The sequence below is a fragment of the Rhipicephalus microplus genome, chromosome X (assembly GCF_043290135.1).
Source record: "Rhipicephalus microplus isolate Deutch F79 chromosome X, USDA_Rmic, whole genome shotgun sequence".
NCBI classification, from domain to species: domain Eukaryota; kingdom Metazoa; phylum Arthropoda; class Arachnida; order Ixodida; family Ixodidae; genus Rhipicephalus; species Rhipicephalus microplus.
In genome coordinates this window covers 453,466,264-453,480,971 of record NC_134710.1, presented here as the reverse complement: position 1 = coordinate 453,480,971, position 14,708 = coordinate 453,466,264, and the positions used below count along the sequence as shown (strand labels likewise).

At 42.2% G+C, this 14,708-nt stretch overlaps 1 protein-coding gene across 1 annotated transcript in view; it reads left to right on the top strand.

Moving 5' to 3' along the window:
* The window catches only part of LOC119160863 (uncharacterized), a 38,679-nt gene extending 24,223 nt beyond the window's left edge, over window positions 1–14,456 (top strand). Inside the window, exons 2-4 of the mRNA XM_037413132.2 lie at window positions 8,611–8,901; window positions 11,084–11,235; window positions 14,117–14,456. Of these exons, the coding sequence (XP_037269029.1) occupies window positions 8,611–8,901; window positions 11,084–11,235; window positions 14,117–14,256 (583 nt within the window). The 3' untranslated portion in view covers window positions 14,257–14,456. The remainder of the gene's footprint in view (window positions 1–8,610; window positions 8,902–11,083; window positions 11,236–14,116) is intronic.
* Window positions 14,457–14,708: the final 252 nt, after the last annotated feature.

The window sequence follows — 14,708 nt, the reverse complement described above, 5'->3', positions numbered from 1 at the left end:
ATTTTCAACCTCTACATTTGGAGTACTTCATTGCTATCAAAAATCATATTGCAATGGAAAGTTTGCCCAAAAATCAACGTGTGCGAAATCGTGTTGCCAACGTGCAGCATAACTTACAGAAAAGTTACTTGCTGAGTATCGTAAGGATGCTCGGATGCGCGCAGTAAAGTAAGAAAATGTTGACTAAACGCTACCACTGCGTCAGGGCTGCTTGACATATGTAGCTTAACATAACAATCATTTTAATAGGCATGCAGTCATAGATGTTTATTTATTTATTTATCTATTATTTATTTATTTATTTATTTACTGATTTCAGTACCTTCAGGGCCCGAAGGCGTTACACAAGGGAGTGGGTAATAGTATACATAGAAATAGGAACAGTAAAAGTGAACAAAGAAAAATGCAGCTAAGAGTGAACATCCCATTAAACAGCAGCCTCAAAAGTAGTGACATCGGTCAATGGGACAACAGAGGAGGATAGGCGGTTCCATTCTTTCGAGGTAGGGGGAATAACAAAATCGTGAAAGAACTTGGTATGTGAAAAAAGGAATGTGTACTTTGTGGGGATGGTCACATCTATATAACATGTAGTGTGGTTTGGAAAGGTCTTGTTTTAGTTGTGCATTGTGGTAAGTTTTATAAAAAAAACAAGACGAGAGACTTTCTTACGCGAAAAAAGAAGTGGAAGGCCCAAAACTGTTTTCATAGATGATACGCTAGATGTACGTGCATAGTTTGAGAGGATGAAATGTGTACGCTGATTTTGGACGGATTCTAAGTTTTCAACTAGTCTGTTAATCCTGGAGTCCCGTACAGCACTCGCGTACTCAAGCTTAGAACGAACAAAGGTTTTATATAGAATAAGTTTAAGAGCTGAAGGTACCCTTAAAAAGTGTCTTCGTAGGTATCGAAGAGTGCGATTGGCATTCTTAAATACGTAGGTGACATGAGTGTGCCATGAGAAATTAGAGGTAAATTTCACTTCAAGATACTTGTAGCATAAAACACTTTCTAAAACACTATCGTTAATTAGGTATTCGGGAACGTCAATAGAACCAGGGGCGCGAGAAACTCGCATTACCTTGCATTTATTAGCATTAGGCCGCATGTTCCATCTAGTGCACCAGGAAAAAACTGCATTAAAATCTTGTTGCAGGAAATTAGCGTCAATATTAGTGCAAGCATTTCTATAATTAACACAATCACCAGCAAATAATTTATTTGATGATAGAATATAAATAGGCAGGTCATTGATATAAACAAGAAGGAGAAGAGGGCCGAAAACGGACCCCTGTGGCACACCAGAAATAACAGGAGACGCTTGTGAGTTGTTATTGTTGGTGGGGACAAACTGAGTTCGGTTATTGAGAAAGTATTCAATCCATTTTGATAGATTGCGGTCAATGTTTAATTTACTTCGCTTAAAACCGAGTAACTGGTGAGAAACAAGATCAAAAGCCTTAGAGAAGTCCAGGAATATACAATGATTAGTCCACTGTCCAATGCCGCTAAAAGTTCATGTGCAAACGAAACCATTTGAGTTTCACATGAAAATGTTTACGGAAGCCATGTTGACAGGGAGAGAAGAATAAATTTTTATCTAGAAAGGCTATGAGATGAGAATAAATTATGTGTTCTAAAAGCTTACAAGGTACACTGGTGAGGAATATCGGTCCGTAATTCAAAGCGGACTGTGCATCACCAGATTTAAATAATGGTACCACCTTGCCCAAGTTCCAGTCACGTGGTAACGAACAAGACTCTAATGACTGGGAAAACAGTTTGGACAAAAACATTGACGAATAAACATCCGTACTTTTCAAAAACTTTAGAGTGATGCCATCCACTCCGCTAAACGAAGACAAGTTCAGGCCACGAATTAGCTTCTGTACACCATCAAAATCAATAACAACGGGATCCATAACGGCGAAGTTATAATCAGTAATACAGGGAAAAGACACTGCTGATGATAAAAAAGATTTAGAAAATACAATATTGAGCACAGAACAACACTCAGAACTTGGAATTGGTACACCGTTGCGGTCACTTAAAGATATTTCATTCTGTTTATGACCACCCACGACATTCCAAAACTTTTTCGCGTTCTTTACAAGTTACGAGGGAAGTGTGTTCATATAAAACGTTTCCTTTGCTTTCTCGGCTGCCTCTTTACACTGCGTAGTACATTCACGATAAGCGCTTCATCGACCTGATTTCTTACTCTGTTTGGCTTTGTTAAACGCGCGCTTCTTCCTATTTAACAGGTGAGTCAACGAAGAGGTAAACCAGGGGGACCTATGTTTACCTGAGGTAGCATGCAGTGAGATGTACCTGTGAACCAAACTTGCGACTTTATCTTTAAAAATATTCCAGTTGGTTTCGACCGACCGTTCTTCAAATTTTAGCATGTAGTCGTCAAGGAACACACTCAGTATTGACAGTAAGCAATCCACACAGCATATAAACAAAACCTAAATGTTATTACGAATGTACAAAAATATGCTGCGTTTAGTTCTCATTCCTCGTTGTAAGCGTAACCGTGCCTGACTTGTGAAACGCACTTCGCCCAGAGGAGGACTATGGCATGTACGGAGAGTATAACAAATAACGATGTCTTCTACGATCAGGTGGGTCACCGCAATAATGCGTTCTCGAAGACTAGTCTATTCAATCGTGCAGTTAAAGGTCGTTGCTTCAAATTGTCACTGTACCAGCCGTTTACTGTATTTTATAGTACTTCTTACAGTACAGCCCCGCTGCGGTGGTCTAGTGGCGAATGTACTCGGCTGCTGACCTGCCGGTCGCGGGATCAAATCCCGGCGGCGGCGGCTGCATTTTCACTGAAGGGGTAAATGCTGTAGGCCTGGTGCTTGGATTTGGGTGCACGTTAAAAAAGCCCAGCTGGCCTAAATTTCCGGAGCTTTCCACTACGGTGTCTCTCATAATAATACGGTGGTTTTTTTTATTCAGATGCCCTAAAGGCCCCGAAGGGCATTACATAGGGGGGGGGGGGAGAACAATGTGTTGAGTACATTTCAATTCAAGAGCAAACACAGTCAAGAGCAGGCGTGTAACGAAAAATGGTAGAAAAGCAAACAAACAAACAAAAATAAATGGAAAAGAAATACAAAGCAAGTGCACATAGTACATGGTTCATGGCTCTGATAATAAAAATCGCTTCAAGTGGCTTACAAACAAATCGTGATTATGAATTGTGTCAATATCTTCTGGTAATCGATTCCAATGAAAGATGGCCAAGAACAACGGGGATTGACGAAAAAGATTAGTACGGGCAAACAAGGGGAGGACTTTGAAAGGGTGATTTACACGCGTAAAGTTCGATGGGCAGGTTTGATATGCGATGCAGCAAATGACGACGCACTATGATAGAGCCGGTGGAAGTGACACAGTAATGCTAGTATTCTTCGTTTTTCCAGGGAGGGCAGCTGTAGAGATTCTTCAAAGGCAGTTATGCTAGATGTGCGAGAATAATTCTTAGTAATAAGACGTGCTGCTTTATTTTGCAAGGCCTCCAGTCTGTTTGTTAAGTATGCCTGGTTTGGGTTCCAAATAATAGACGCGTAGTCGAGTTCGGATCGAACTAATGAAGTATAAGCTAAAAGTTTAGTTTACTGATTAGCTAAATACAAATTTCGTCTGATGAAGCCGAGTGTTTTACTTGCCTTGGAAATTATAGCATCAATGTGCTCATTCCACGTAAGGTTAGACGACAAATACACACCCAGATATTTGAGCGTAGAAACGTTTTCGATGGCTGTGTTATTAATACAATACGAATTTAGATGCATGTTAGTAGACCTAGTAAATGTCATAGCTTTTGTTTTGAAAGCACTTATTTGCATTTGCCAATTGTCGCACAGGTTAACAATATTATTCAGGTCGGTCTGTAAAGTATTAGAATCTTCAGAGGTGTTAATTTTTTTTGTAAATTACGCTATCGTCGGCGAATAACCGAACGTTAGAACTTATGTTATTGCCTATGTCATTAATATAAACCAAGAATAAAATTGGTTCCAGTACAGAGCCCTGAGGCACTCCTGATTTGACTTCGGTTAAGGGGGAATCGTGGTCGTTTACGGAAACGTATTGATAGCGCTTGGTTAAAAATGCTGCAATCCAATTGAGTACGCTGCTGTTTATTTTAAGCCGGGCAAGTTTCATCATTAGGCGTTTATGGGGTACTTTATCAAACGCTTTTGCAAAGTTGATAAATATGGCATCAATTTGGAATGACTCATGAACGGCCTGATGTAGGTCGGTTATAAGCTCAAATAATTGGGTTTCACACGAACGCCCTCGAAGAAATCTATGCTGATGAATATAAAAAAAGTTGTGCTTTGTAAGATACGTCATAACGGCTGATGATATGATATGTTCTAGAATTTTGCATGGTATGCTTGTTAAGGAGATCGGTATATAATTTGAAAGTTCTGATCTGTTGCCGGATTTAAATACGGGAACGACGCGTGCGATTTTCCAGTCATCCGGTATGATACCGGTGTCGAGTGACTGTTGAAAAATGGCGGCTAAGATACAAGCTATAATTGGTTTAGTCATTTTGAGCAGTTTTGGACAAATGCCATCGGGTCCTGGGGCGAAACTATCCGAAAGTCGATCTATGGCACATTCAATTTCTTCTGGTGTGATGGTAATGCCTCTCATAAAAGTCAAAATAGAAGCTGGGTGAAGTTCAAGTGGTAGTGGGCTTTCATCGGTGATTGATTGATATGTAGGGTTTAACGTCCCAAAACCACTATATGATTACTTTCATCGGTGAAAACAGAGATAAAAAAGAGTCAAGTTCAGTCGCAACCTCGGATGGTGAAAGTAATTCGCCTTCTTTGACTATATCTATACTCACTTGTGAGTTCCGTTTGGGATTGATCATATTTCAGAATTTTTTTGTATTATTTTTTAACATGCTGACAATACCATTATTATAGAATTTTTCTTTGGAATCTTGAATTGAAGATTTGCAGTTTTTTGATGCTTCGCGATAGCGTTCCCAATCACCATCCGAGTTAGAGGACTTGGCTTTTGAGTACGAGCGTTTCTTCTTATTTATTGCTCTTTTTACGTGTGACGTGAACCATGCGCTTTGAGCTGATGAAACAATTTCGACCTTGGGATGTGCTGATGCTTTAGTTCGACTAGTTTGTTTTTGACACAGATCCAGTTATCATTAACAGTGCGGTTACGCATTGTGCACAAAAATTCAACACAAAAATATGACAACTTTTGGAGGATAAGATCAACATTTGCGCGTGCGTAACTGTAGATAGTTTTCTTTGACTGCACAGGTTTGTTATTTTTTAATGCATATTCACAGTGGAGAACATTATGATCACTAATAGATTCCAAAACACGGACAGTCAATTTTCCCTGCTCGGTAGTTAATACCAGATCCTAAATGGCATCGCCATGTGTGCATTCACAAACTATTTGTTGCAAATGAAATAAAGAAAGCACATCTAAAAATTTCTTGCATTCGTTCTTTCTTGTACCGCCCAGAGGTGTGTAGGATTGCCAATCTATCGCAGGGTAATTAAAATCACCACCTAGAATAATTGGTGATGCTGGGTATTTGTCCTGCATAGCGTCTAAAGAATCATTTAAATTTTCCACAAATTCTTGAGGGTAATCGGGTGGGTGGTAAAACACCCCGACGACACAAGTTACAGAAGGGCACATTTCAATCAGAACCCACAGAATTTCTATATCGCAACTCGTGGGAACAATGCGAGCACGAAACGCATTTTTTATGGCCACTACTACTCCACCACCGCGTGCGGCCACTCGGTCTCTCCTGAATATCGTAAATGCTTTAGAGAGTGACAGTTTGGTATTGTTAATTTCGGGAGTCAACTATGTCTCTGTGCCCAGAACAATGTCTGCCGAACATGATTCTACAAATGCAAATAACTGATCTTGCTTTGGAAGCACACTACGAAATTTGCACACTAAAATTGATAAATTCTTTGCTGCCTTAACGGTTTCATGTCAGTCACCAATAGTATCATCTTCCCCTCCTGAATTATCCACTCTGTGTGAAGGTGGCATGCTTGACGTAGATTCTTCGTTCATTGGAAGACAGACTATCTCATTTTTTGCTGAGTCGAATGAATAACACTTGTTTCCAAGAAGCAGTTTATCAAAGACAACCCTGTACTTCTGATTTTGGGTGCGGTTCTCCCGAGCGAAGTCTCGCAGTTTTTTTCTCACAACTTGTAATCGTCGCGAGAAGTCTTCCTCAATCCATACGCGAGGTTCTTTTAACTTCTTTAGCTTAGAAGCGTTCGTTAGAATGTTGTTTTTATCTTTGTAGTTCAATTATTTTGTCACAATTGGGCGACTTTGTTCTGGTTTGGGCCGGCCCACCCTGTGCGCTCGCTCGATTTCTCCTGCCTGAATGCCTAATTGAGCAGACACGAATTCCGTAATCAAACGTTCCGTATCTGCCCATTTTTCATCTGGTTCCTCGGAAATGCCCTTGAAAATCAGGTTGTTTCTTCGCATTCGGTTATTTAAGTCGTCGACTACAAATTCGGTTTGTTCTGGTTGTTTAGTCTTAATGGTCTGCAGCTGTACCTGGGATTCTTGAACGGCTTCGTTAACACTGGTGACATCCTGACGCAGGTTGTCGATTGCGCTTAGTTTGCCTTCCACTACACTGAGCCGCCTTTTAATGTCGGTAACGTTCGTTTGAATGTCCTTCAGCTTTATTGACGTCTCCTTGTGAAATTTTTCATTTGTCTGTGATAGTTCTTTTAGGAAGGAAATAACTTGGTCTATTTTGTCTGGACCAGGATTGGTCTCAACATCTTCCGCGCAGATTATCAAATGGGCGACACAGAACAGCACCAAGAAACACCGTCCTCCGGAACGACAACAATCAGTGAGTAAGGCAGGCCGTAATCATACATGGGAACGTGACGTGTTCAATTTACAGCGAGCGAAGAAACAACCAATCCTCGCACGGTACGCAGACAGATCACAACCCATCATTCATTACACTTCACTTGGGATTTGCAGCAAGAAGTTTGGAAGTGTTAAATAAAGCACTAGGCTTTACACTCACCCAAAAACATGAAATTAGCGGTGTGAGCTGAGCCCTTCTCTGTAAATCCCGATGGCTCACTGACGATGACCCCTTAAGTAGACGATCGGCATGGGGGCGCTGCGTGCGATGTCGACCAGAGTCGTCTGCGGCGCAGGTTGCGGCGCAGATCACCAACGTGTGGGAGGACCAAGGATGTTAAACCCCACTTATCAATAAATCATTCTTACAGTACTTTTACTTACTCTCTTCACAACCTTATGCATAGGAGAGGGGGAATCTCATGGCTTGATATACATGTACGCCATCTGCTTAACCTACCGTCGATAGTGACGTCAAAAAGAAAAGCTGATACATGTGCCCCCCCCCCCCCCCCTTCTCGGTTCGGTGTGAATCCCCACGAACCAAACTGCAAGCTACGCTCCTGCAAACGGCGTACTTAGAGGCTCCCCAATTTTTTAAAATTTTTTTGGCAACAATTGCTATGGGAGGATGATTCTACTCTTTAGTGAGTGAAGGGCAATAGTTTATTATAAAATACGAGGCTGCAATATTGAAGGCGTTGAACGACGTTGCAGTTTGAATAGGTCGCGAGAAGTTGGGGTGAATGGAAGTAAAAGTGTACCAGGCAGGTGAGAAAAGTTGAGATATAACTCACGGTATTTTTTATTTTTTACACAGTAGTGCAAAAAAAGCAGGAAAGGATGGATATAAAAACACAAAAAACAAAAGATTTAAACTTTCTGTGTAGCAAGCGTGAAGATGATGCTCATGAATTGCACTCTGTGATTGTTCGAGGTATAAGCTGAGTCAGGAAAGTATGCATCTCACCCCTAAACGGGGAAGTAGGAGATATAATTCGTAGAGCGTCATGCGTGCGTGTGAACAAACCCCGCACAAAATGAGTCAGGTAGCAGGAGTTCGGGATGCTATTTCTGATGTCGATTGCTAACGATAACGCGTCGCAGAGACGAACATTTTGCAATTGAAAACAGATTCTTCGCTGAACGCAGTTTCGCTGGTTCTCAAATAATAAAAAAATTGTTCCATATTTTCCTTGCAGTGTAACACACTGCAAGGAAAATATGGAACAATTTACACTGCAAGGAAAATATATTGTCCTTGCAGTGTAACACATGGCCTCGATGCCTTCTTAGTTTACCAAGGCGGAGAAAACGTTTATTGACCAATAGCTAATGAGTAAAGGTGGGAGTGTCCCTTATTGCAGCAACGCCTAAACTAGTTGCTAACTGATGCAGTTATCAGATTCAAAGAGCGAAGTTGTGAGTCTTGCACACTATACATGAGCTAGTGATCTTCAGGGATCAGTGAACTGTTGCCAGTGTAACATGGCAAAGCCTACTGAAAAACACTCTGTATACCTCATTGAACTGTCTGACACTTTTGCAGAAATAAAGACTTCTGTGTGGTTAGTGATAGATGCCAGCTAATATGCATGACTTGCTGATGTTCATCAGGAAGAAAATAGCCAGATATGATGATGTTAAACGGCTTGTTTGCCTTTACAGTTACGGCAGCACGCTTCCAGCCAGCTGGGAGACCTTACAGAAGCTACCACGTCTGAAGACCCTCGGGCTGGTGAAAATGAGTGGTCTGAGGCTTGGCCGAGACTTCGGCCGCCTACCGCGCACTGTGCGGGGCGTAAGCGTGCTCCATTCGAGCGTCGAAAGCATTGAAGACGGTTGGCTTTCAGAGCTTCCATACCTAGAGTACGTCGTGATCCGGGATTCGAAGCTCGCACTCTTCTCCCGGAACATGCTACCCACCCCAGCGCTCAAACTGCGAAGCATCGACCTCGAGTAAGTACACCTGCCGCTACTGGGCGTCGAGGAGCCTACTTTAAAAATAGAAGATGAAAGGAAGCTATGTCTACAGCATATAGCAAGGAATATTTGGCAGGCAAACACTTATTTGAGTGAGAACCAAGAGAGAATTGCATTTCAAGTCATTTTAATTTGTGTCACGTGTGGTATTGGTCAATTATTATTTATGGGTGTTCATAATAACCTTCTTGGTTATTTTGTCAAGTTTTATTGTTTTATTTTGTAACTTATATTTCACTTCTTTATGTTGCCTCTTTCTATTCTTACTCGCACCTTCGGGTAATGTGCTCAAGAACTTTCAGCGAATCTGCTGAAAAACTTCCATCACCACAGAGCCTATCTTCCACATTCATTTCCCGCGAAGTACGTCTGCCCACTTGATTCACAGCCCAAATACACATATCCACCTCACACAGAGAGAGAAAGAGAAAGATATGTAATTCATTGAAGGTAAAGATGCAGTGTAAGCTCGTGAGCTCTTGCGTGGCACTTTGCGCCAAGAAATAAAGGAAAAGGTAAAAAGTCGGTGATGAATGTGACCAGGGGGAGAAAAAAGTTGCGTGTATCTACAATAACCCGAAACGTGATGGTTTCACTACAGTCTGGTGTCCAGTACTGTGCTCTTGAAAACATAACAGTTATGTTAAACAGATACCATAAACATATAAGCATATGTAGCAGTTGTTCAATTTGCGTTATGGCACACTTCTGAAAAAAATACCTTTTCACTTAGCATTGCCACACAAATCTTTGCCAGTGTTGAATATCATGACACCCAAAGTGCGCATTCATAAAATTGTTGCTCTGTTGCTTGACACATTTAGCAGCATTTACAGTTCAGGCAGTCTGCATGGTGGATGATGTTGCGTGGCGTTGGGTGAGCACAACGCCATGTAAATTCTTTGTAGCAAAGTGGGTTAGCTTCGCTTCATACTACTCTAGAGGCGAGATGTCAATTCGGAGCCTATTTCGCACAGATTGATGGGCCGACTGAGACGCCTAAGTGGTTGTGTAGCAAGGCGTGGGTTCAGACAAGTTGGTTCATACTTGAGGTGAAAAAGACGAGCACTATGCGACGGGAAGATAGACGAAAGAAAGCGTCTGTCCTGCGTGCCGCTTGGCTATGTCTCTGTTTAAAAGCGTTCGTGTGCTTCGCATTGGTTGTGTAGGATAACAACGTGTCGAGGTCACTTCGCGAGTATATTACTTCCATTCCGATGGAGGGGGGGGATTATGCACGGTGACTCTGGCTTACCATCATCGAGCTTGTTGCATGCCATGCCACAGTGTTCAGGAATACATTGTAGTGTATAATATCGTGCCCGGCTTGAGTGATGAACTGGCATTGAGGAATATGCGTAAGATACTATTTTTCATTTGCGTGGTGTTTGGCCCGACACTACTTACATTGCAATTCTACGAAACTTACAAGCATTTTCCTATGATCTCTGCAGTAGCATGAAGCACATGTGTCGTTTTTACACATTCGCAGTAGTGAAATGTCAAATCAATGCGTGAGCCTCTGTGGGTAACTTCTGTTCATTATAAGTTTGAGAAAATCAGCAAAAACTTTGTCATCAGGTCGACAAAAATTCGAAGTATGGTTTCGACGTGCTTCACATTCTTGCAACGTTTGAAGCCCCTCCCACTCTTTTTGAGTTTCTATTTTTTACCTTCGTGAATTCCGCATAGGCGATGTGAAGGAAGTACATGCTTCTCTACATTCACTTAGCGGGCGTACTTACGTGGGCGTGGTTACATGGAGATAGTGGCTCACATCTCTTTTTGAACAGATGTTGGAGGTTTCGGCCTTCAACTCTGCCTCATTCCACTTTCTTGTTATGTAATTTATTATGATCTCTTACGCTTATTAGTCAGCCATGGTACGCTAGCGGCTGAAGATGAGCGGTGAACAACACTTCATCCTCTCACTACTTTTACCTGTAGTTGCAGTGCTGGTTCATTTTTCTTTTCCTAAGAAATATCACTCAACCGGGGCCAGCATATCGTTCACCTTCCAACTCTTCGTTACCACTTCTCACTTTTTTTTTTCGAAACTAAACGTGTCGACGCGTGAGTTTCCTCGAGCATGAAGCTGCTCTTCGGCAGATTGGCATTTTTCTCAAGTACCAGTGACGACTTTCTTCTTTTCTCTAAGCTACAATGACCTGAGGGCCATTCCGGCTGGCTTCGGTGATGGCTTTCCGGCTCTGGCATTTCTGGACCTGGAGGGAAACAAGATCACCACCATTGAGGAGCGCCACCTCTCCGGTGTACTCAACGACACCAGCACTGTTGTACTGCTTGGAAGTAAGTCACCACGCGGCAGTTTTAAACCACAGGAGTGTCAACATTAAAACAAATTACGACCCGGTGATTAGATATTGTGCTGACAAAAAAAACGAGCCATCATCTGTTCTAACCGTCAGCGCTGTAGCGTTATACAAGTATTCTTTTGGTTTTAGGTCTGACAACACCGATATCTGCGTGCTTGACGCCATAGCGCAGTACGCCAAAAATTGTGCACAATTGTGTTCTTTCTGGTGATTCTAATCTAGGTAGCACGGCTTCATGAATTTCTCTGCCACTGAAATGGGACTTGTCTCTTATTTCTCGATAAAGAAACTTGTTTTTCTTGTTGTCTTCCAACGCAGCTAGCTCCCGGCACATAAGAAGTATTCAGCATTGTTGTCCTGCATTCAGACTTCAGCTATTCCAAAATGTAACGCAAAAGCACAAAAAGCTCTACAATCGTCACCTGGTGTCACACCGCAGAAACGTCTCGGCCCGCGAACGATGCCCGTTTTGCAGAGTGGTGCCATGTTGCGGCAGCTTTGGGCAGCTGGCAAAGTTGTCTTCTAGCGTGACTGTGAAGTTTCGTGACGGCACAGGGGGGCGCTGCGAAATGCCTTCTCTCCCCTCTCTTTTAAGAGGAACCAAGCACGCTTATGGGGTTGGCTCAAATATCTGGTACTTATCATGGTGTCTGCCGCCGGTGTCGTTTCGTAGGCGAAGTTATTCCATAAGTGCTCCTTGGCGTACATCAGTTTTGCCCGCTCTACCAAAGGTAATGCGCAATGTATTTTATAAACGTCATTAAAGTTAACGAACTAATGAATAATTGAAGCACAGTCACGAAATTGTTGTTTATTCTTAAGCCAAAAGCCTCTAGTAAGGCATCCGCGGGTCACATGCGACCTACAAACCGCGTGTTTGATACCCCTGTTCTGATACAACGCTGGTAAACTGCGCTCACAATGAAGGAGCACTATCACTGCAACTTTTCGCGCCCTCTACAATGATGAAGGCATAAACTCACAATTTCGCTTGCACATCAGTTCTCCAGAAGTCCGCTAGGTGGAACAAAGTTAGATATATAGATATGTGGGGTTTAACGTCCCAAAACCACCATATGATTATGAGAGACGCCGTAGAGGAGGGCTTATGTTACTTTCGGTTACTTATGTTACTTTCGTAGTGAAGCACACTGCGTGCTTTCAAAGACCTGTAAATGAAAGTGCACATGGTGCGCCGACGGTTCTTATTGCAATGAACCCCATTCATCGCAGTGTGGCGGTATTTTTGTAGGATTATTGTTTCGGAAATAGATATACTTAGCTTCTGTTTGGGACTTGTATCACTACACGTATTGAGAATTTGTTGGTCGTGTTGTTGGTTAGAAAGCACGGTGACTTTAGCACTAAAATCTTCGAACTCACGTGAGAGAAAGTGCCTGCCCTGTGTGTGAAATTTTTTTGTCTTTTTCAGCACTAAGCTCATCATGTTTGCTAACCCTACATGCAGAAGCTGTGGACATGCGAGGGTATTGTGAAAGGACAATAGTCGTGACAACCCCCTCTCCCTTTACGTCACGAATACCCACGCCCCTTATCATGTGTTTCAGTTAAACGCAGTATATATGCAGGCTTACTACGCTTAAGGTTCGATTGTTCGTGCAGGTTTAAGTTTTTTAAGGGTAATTTCTTTAGAGACAGCATTCTAAACCAAAGAGGATGCTTATCTCAACTGACGTTTAGGCAAGATATACAAGCCGGCTATTCGAAATAAAAAAGAGGAAATATCACATGTGAATTACTTGTATTTGCATAACTGGCACTATAATCAGTAGCCAGGAAGCAATTGTATTTTTAGCAATAGAAAACACGGCTGCGGCGGCTGCATTTTCAATGAAGCCTAAAATGCTGTAGGCCCGTGTGCTCACATTGCGTGCGCGTAATGAACCCCAAGTGGTAGAAATTTTTAGAACCCTCCTCTAGGGCGTCTCTCGTAACCATATAGTAATTTTGAGGCATTAAACCCTACATATAAATCAATCAAACATCAAGCAATAAGAAAGCATTCACGAGTGGCGATTTTCATAAAAAACATGAGAAACCGAATGTTTGTTGAAAGTTCACAACTATACTACCATGTCTGTAAACGCTTAGCCGCTGCCTTTGCGAAAAGTGCAATAATCTGCCACTCGCAAATCTCACCAAAAAAGTAAATATCTATAAAAAGAACAAACTAGGAAGACACGAAACAAAATTTTAAATAAACTTCTTGTTTTATTGTACTTGCGCCAACTTAAATATACCTTTTAGGTGTGATAACATATATATATATATATATATATATATATATATATATATATATATATATATATATATATATATATATATATATATGCGAGAAACAAATTCGATGGTTCCAGTAGGTAATGCAGTCAAAAAGAAAGACAGCACACCCACGAAACGCAATTTTCACTAGCGCCTGCCCTGTGCCCCGAGGCGCAGGCAGGCCTTTTTGCGGAACATTGCATATATGCAAAGATTTTCCCACGTTCGCCCACCATTCTTAAACGCTTGCAGAAGACTGAACCCCCCGAAGCATTTGTCGATTGTGTATGCCGAAAATTTTAGGTGTGTGTGTTTGTGTGTGTACGCAGAGATTGTTGAAAGTACCACGGTGTCTTTCGCAGAATACCACGGTGTTCATTTGTTTCGCTATTGAATGTACTGTTCTTGTTCGTTTGCACATTTTAGATAAATAAGTGGTTTATCAACCGATGTGAACGGCGTGAGTGAAGCAGAAGATACTGATCTTTGATAGAGAACATCTCGGATTAGATATCGTGAATGCTCAAAGTAGCCTTAGTCTAACTATAAACTTATTCTTCCGAATGGTGCAGACAACTGGCTTCACTGTGACTGCAAGCTGGGCCACCTTCGGCGCCACTCAGACCGCAGGCTGCGGGCTCGGTGCCACACCCCGGAAAAGCTGCGAGGACGCAGCATACAGAGCCTCACGGACATTGAACTGGGCTGCTGAAGGTGCTACACGCCTTCACTGGCTGCGGGTGCTTTCTCTTTACCTCTTGTTATGTACCAGATTCAAAGTCTATCCTGTCTATGCTTTCTGCGGTATTCGCTCCAAGAATTAAAGAAACAGACACATCCCCAAAGACGAGAGCCCACTTCGACTGCAGCAGTAAGAGCCACAAAGAAATAAAGCCTCTCCATGATCGATGATACCTTCGTCAAACCTTCTTGTACTAAACATCGGTCTCGTGCGCTTGGATGATGACGTCACAGCGTAGTTCACTCGGTGACAGGCGAAAAATGGAAGATGCGGTTTTTCCAAAACACCATTGCAGCCACTGTCTTTTGGCGTCAAAGGCAATGTTTCAGCTGCCATTCCGTAAGTGTCCACTTTGGTCATGTGATGTAGGATAAGGTGGCCTCATATGAGACATTGTCACTTTATGAGCAAAGTCTGAGGCT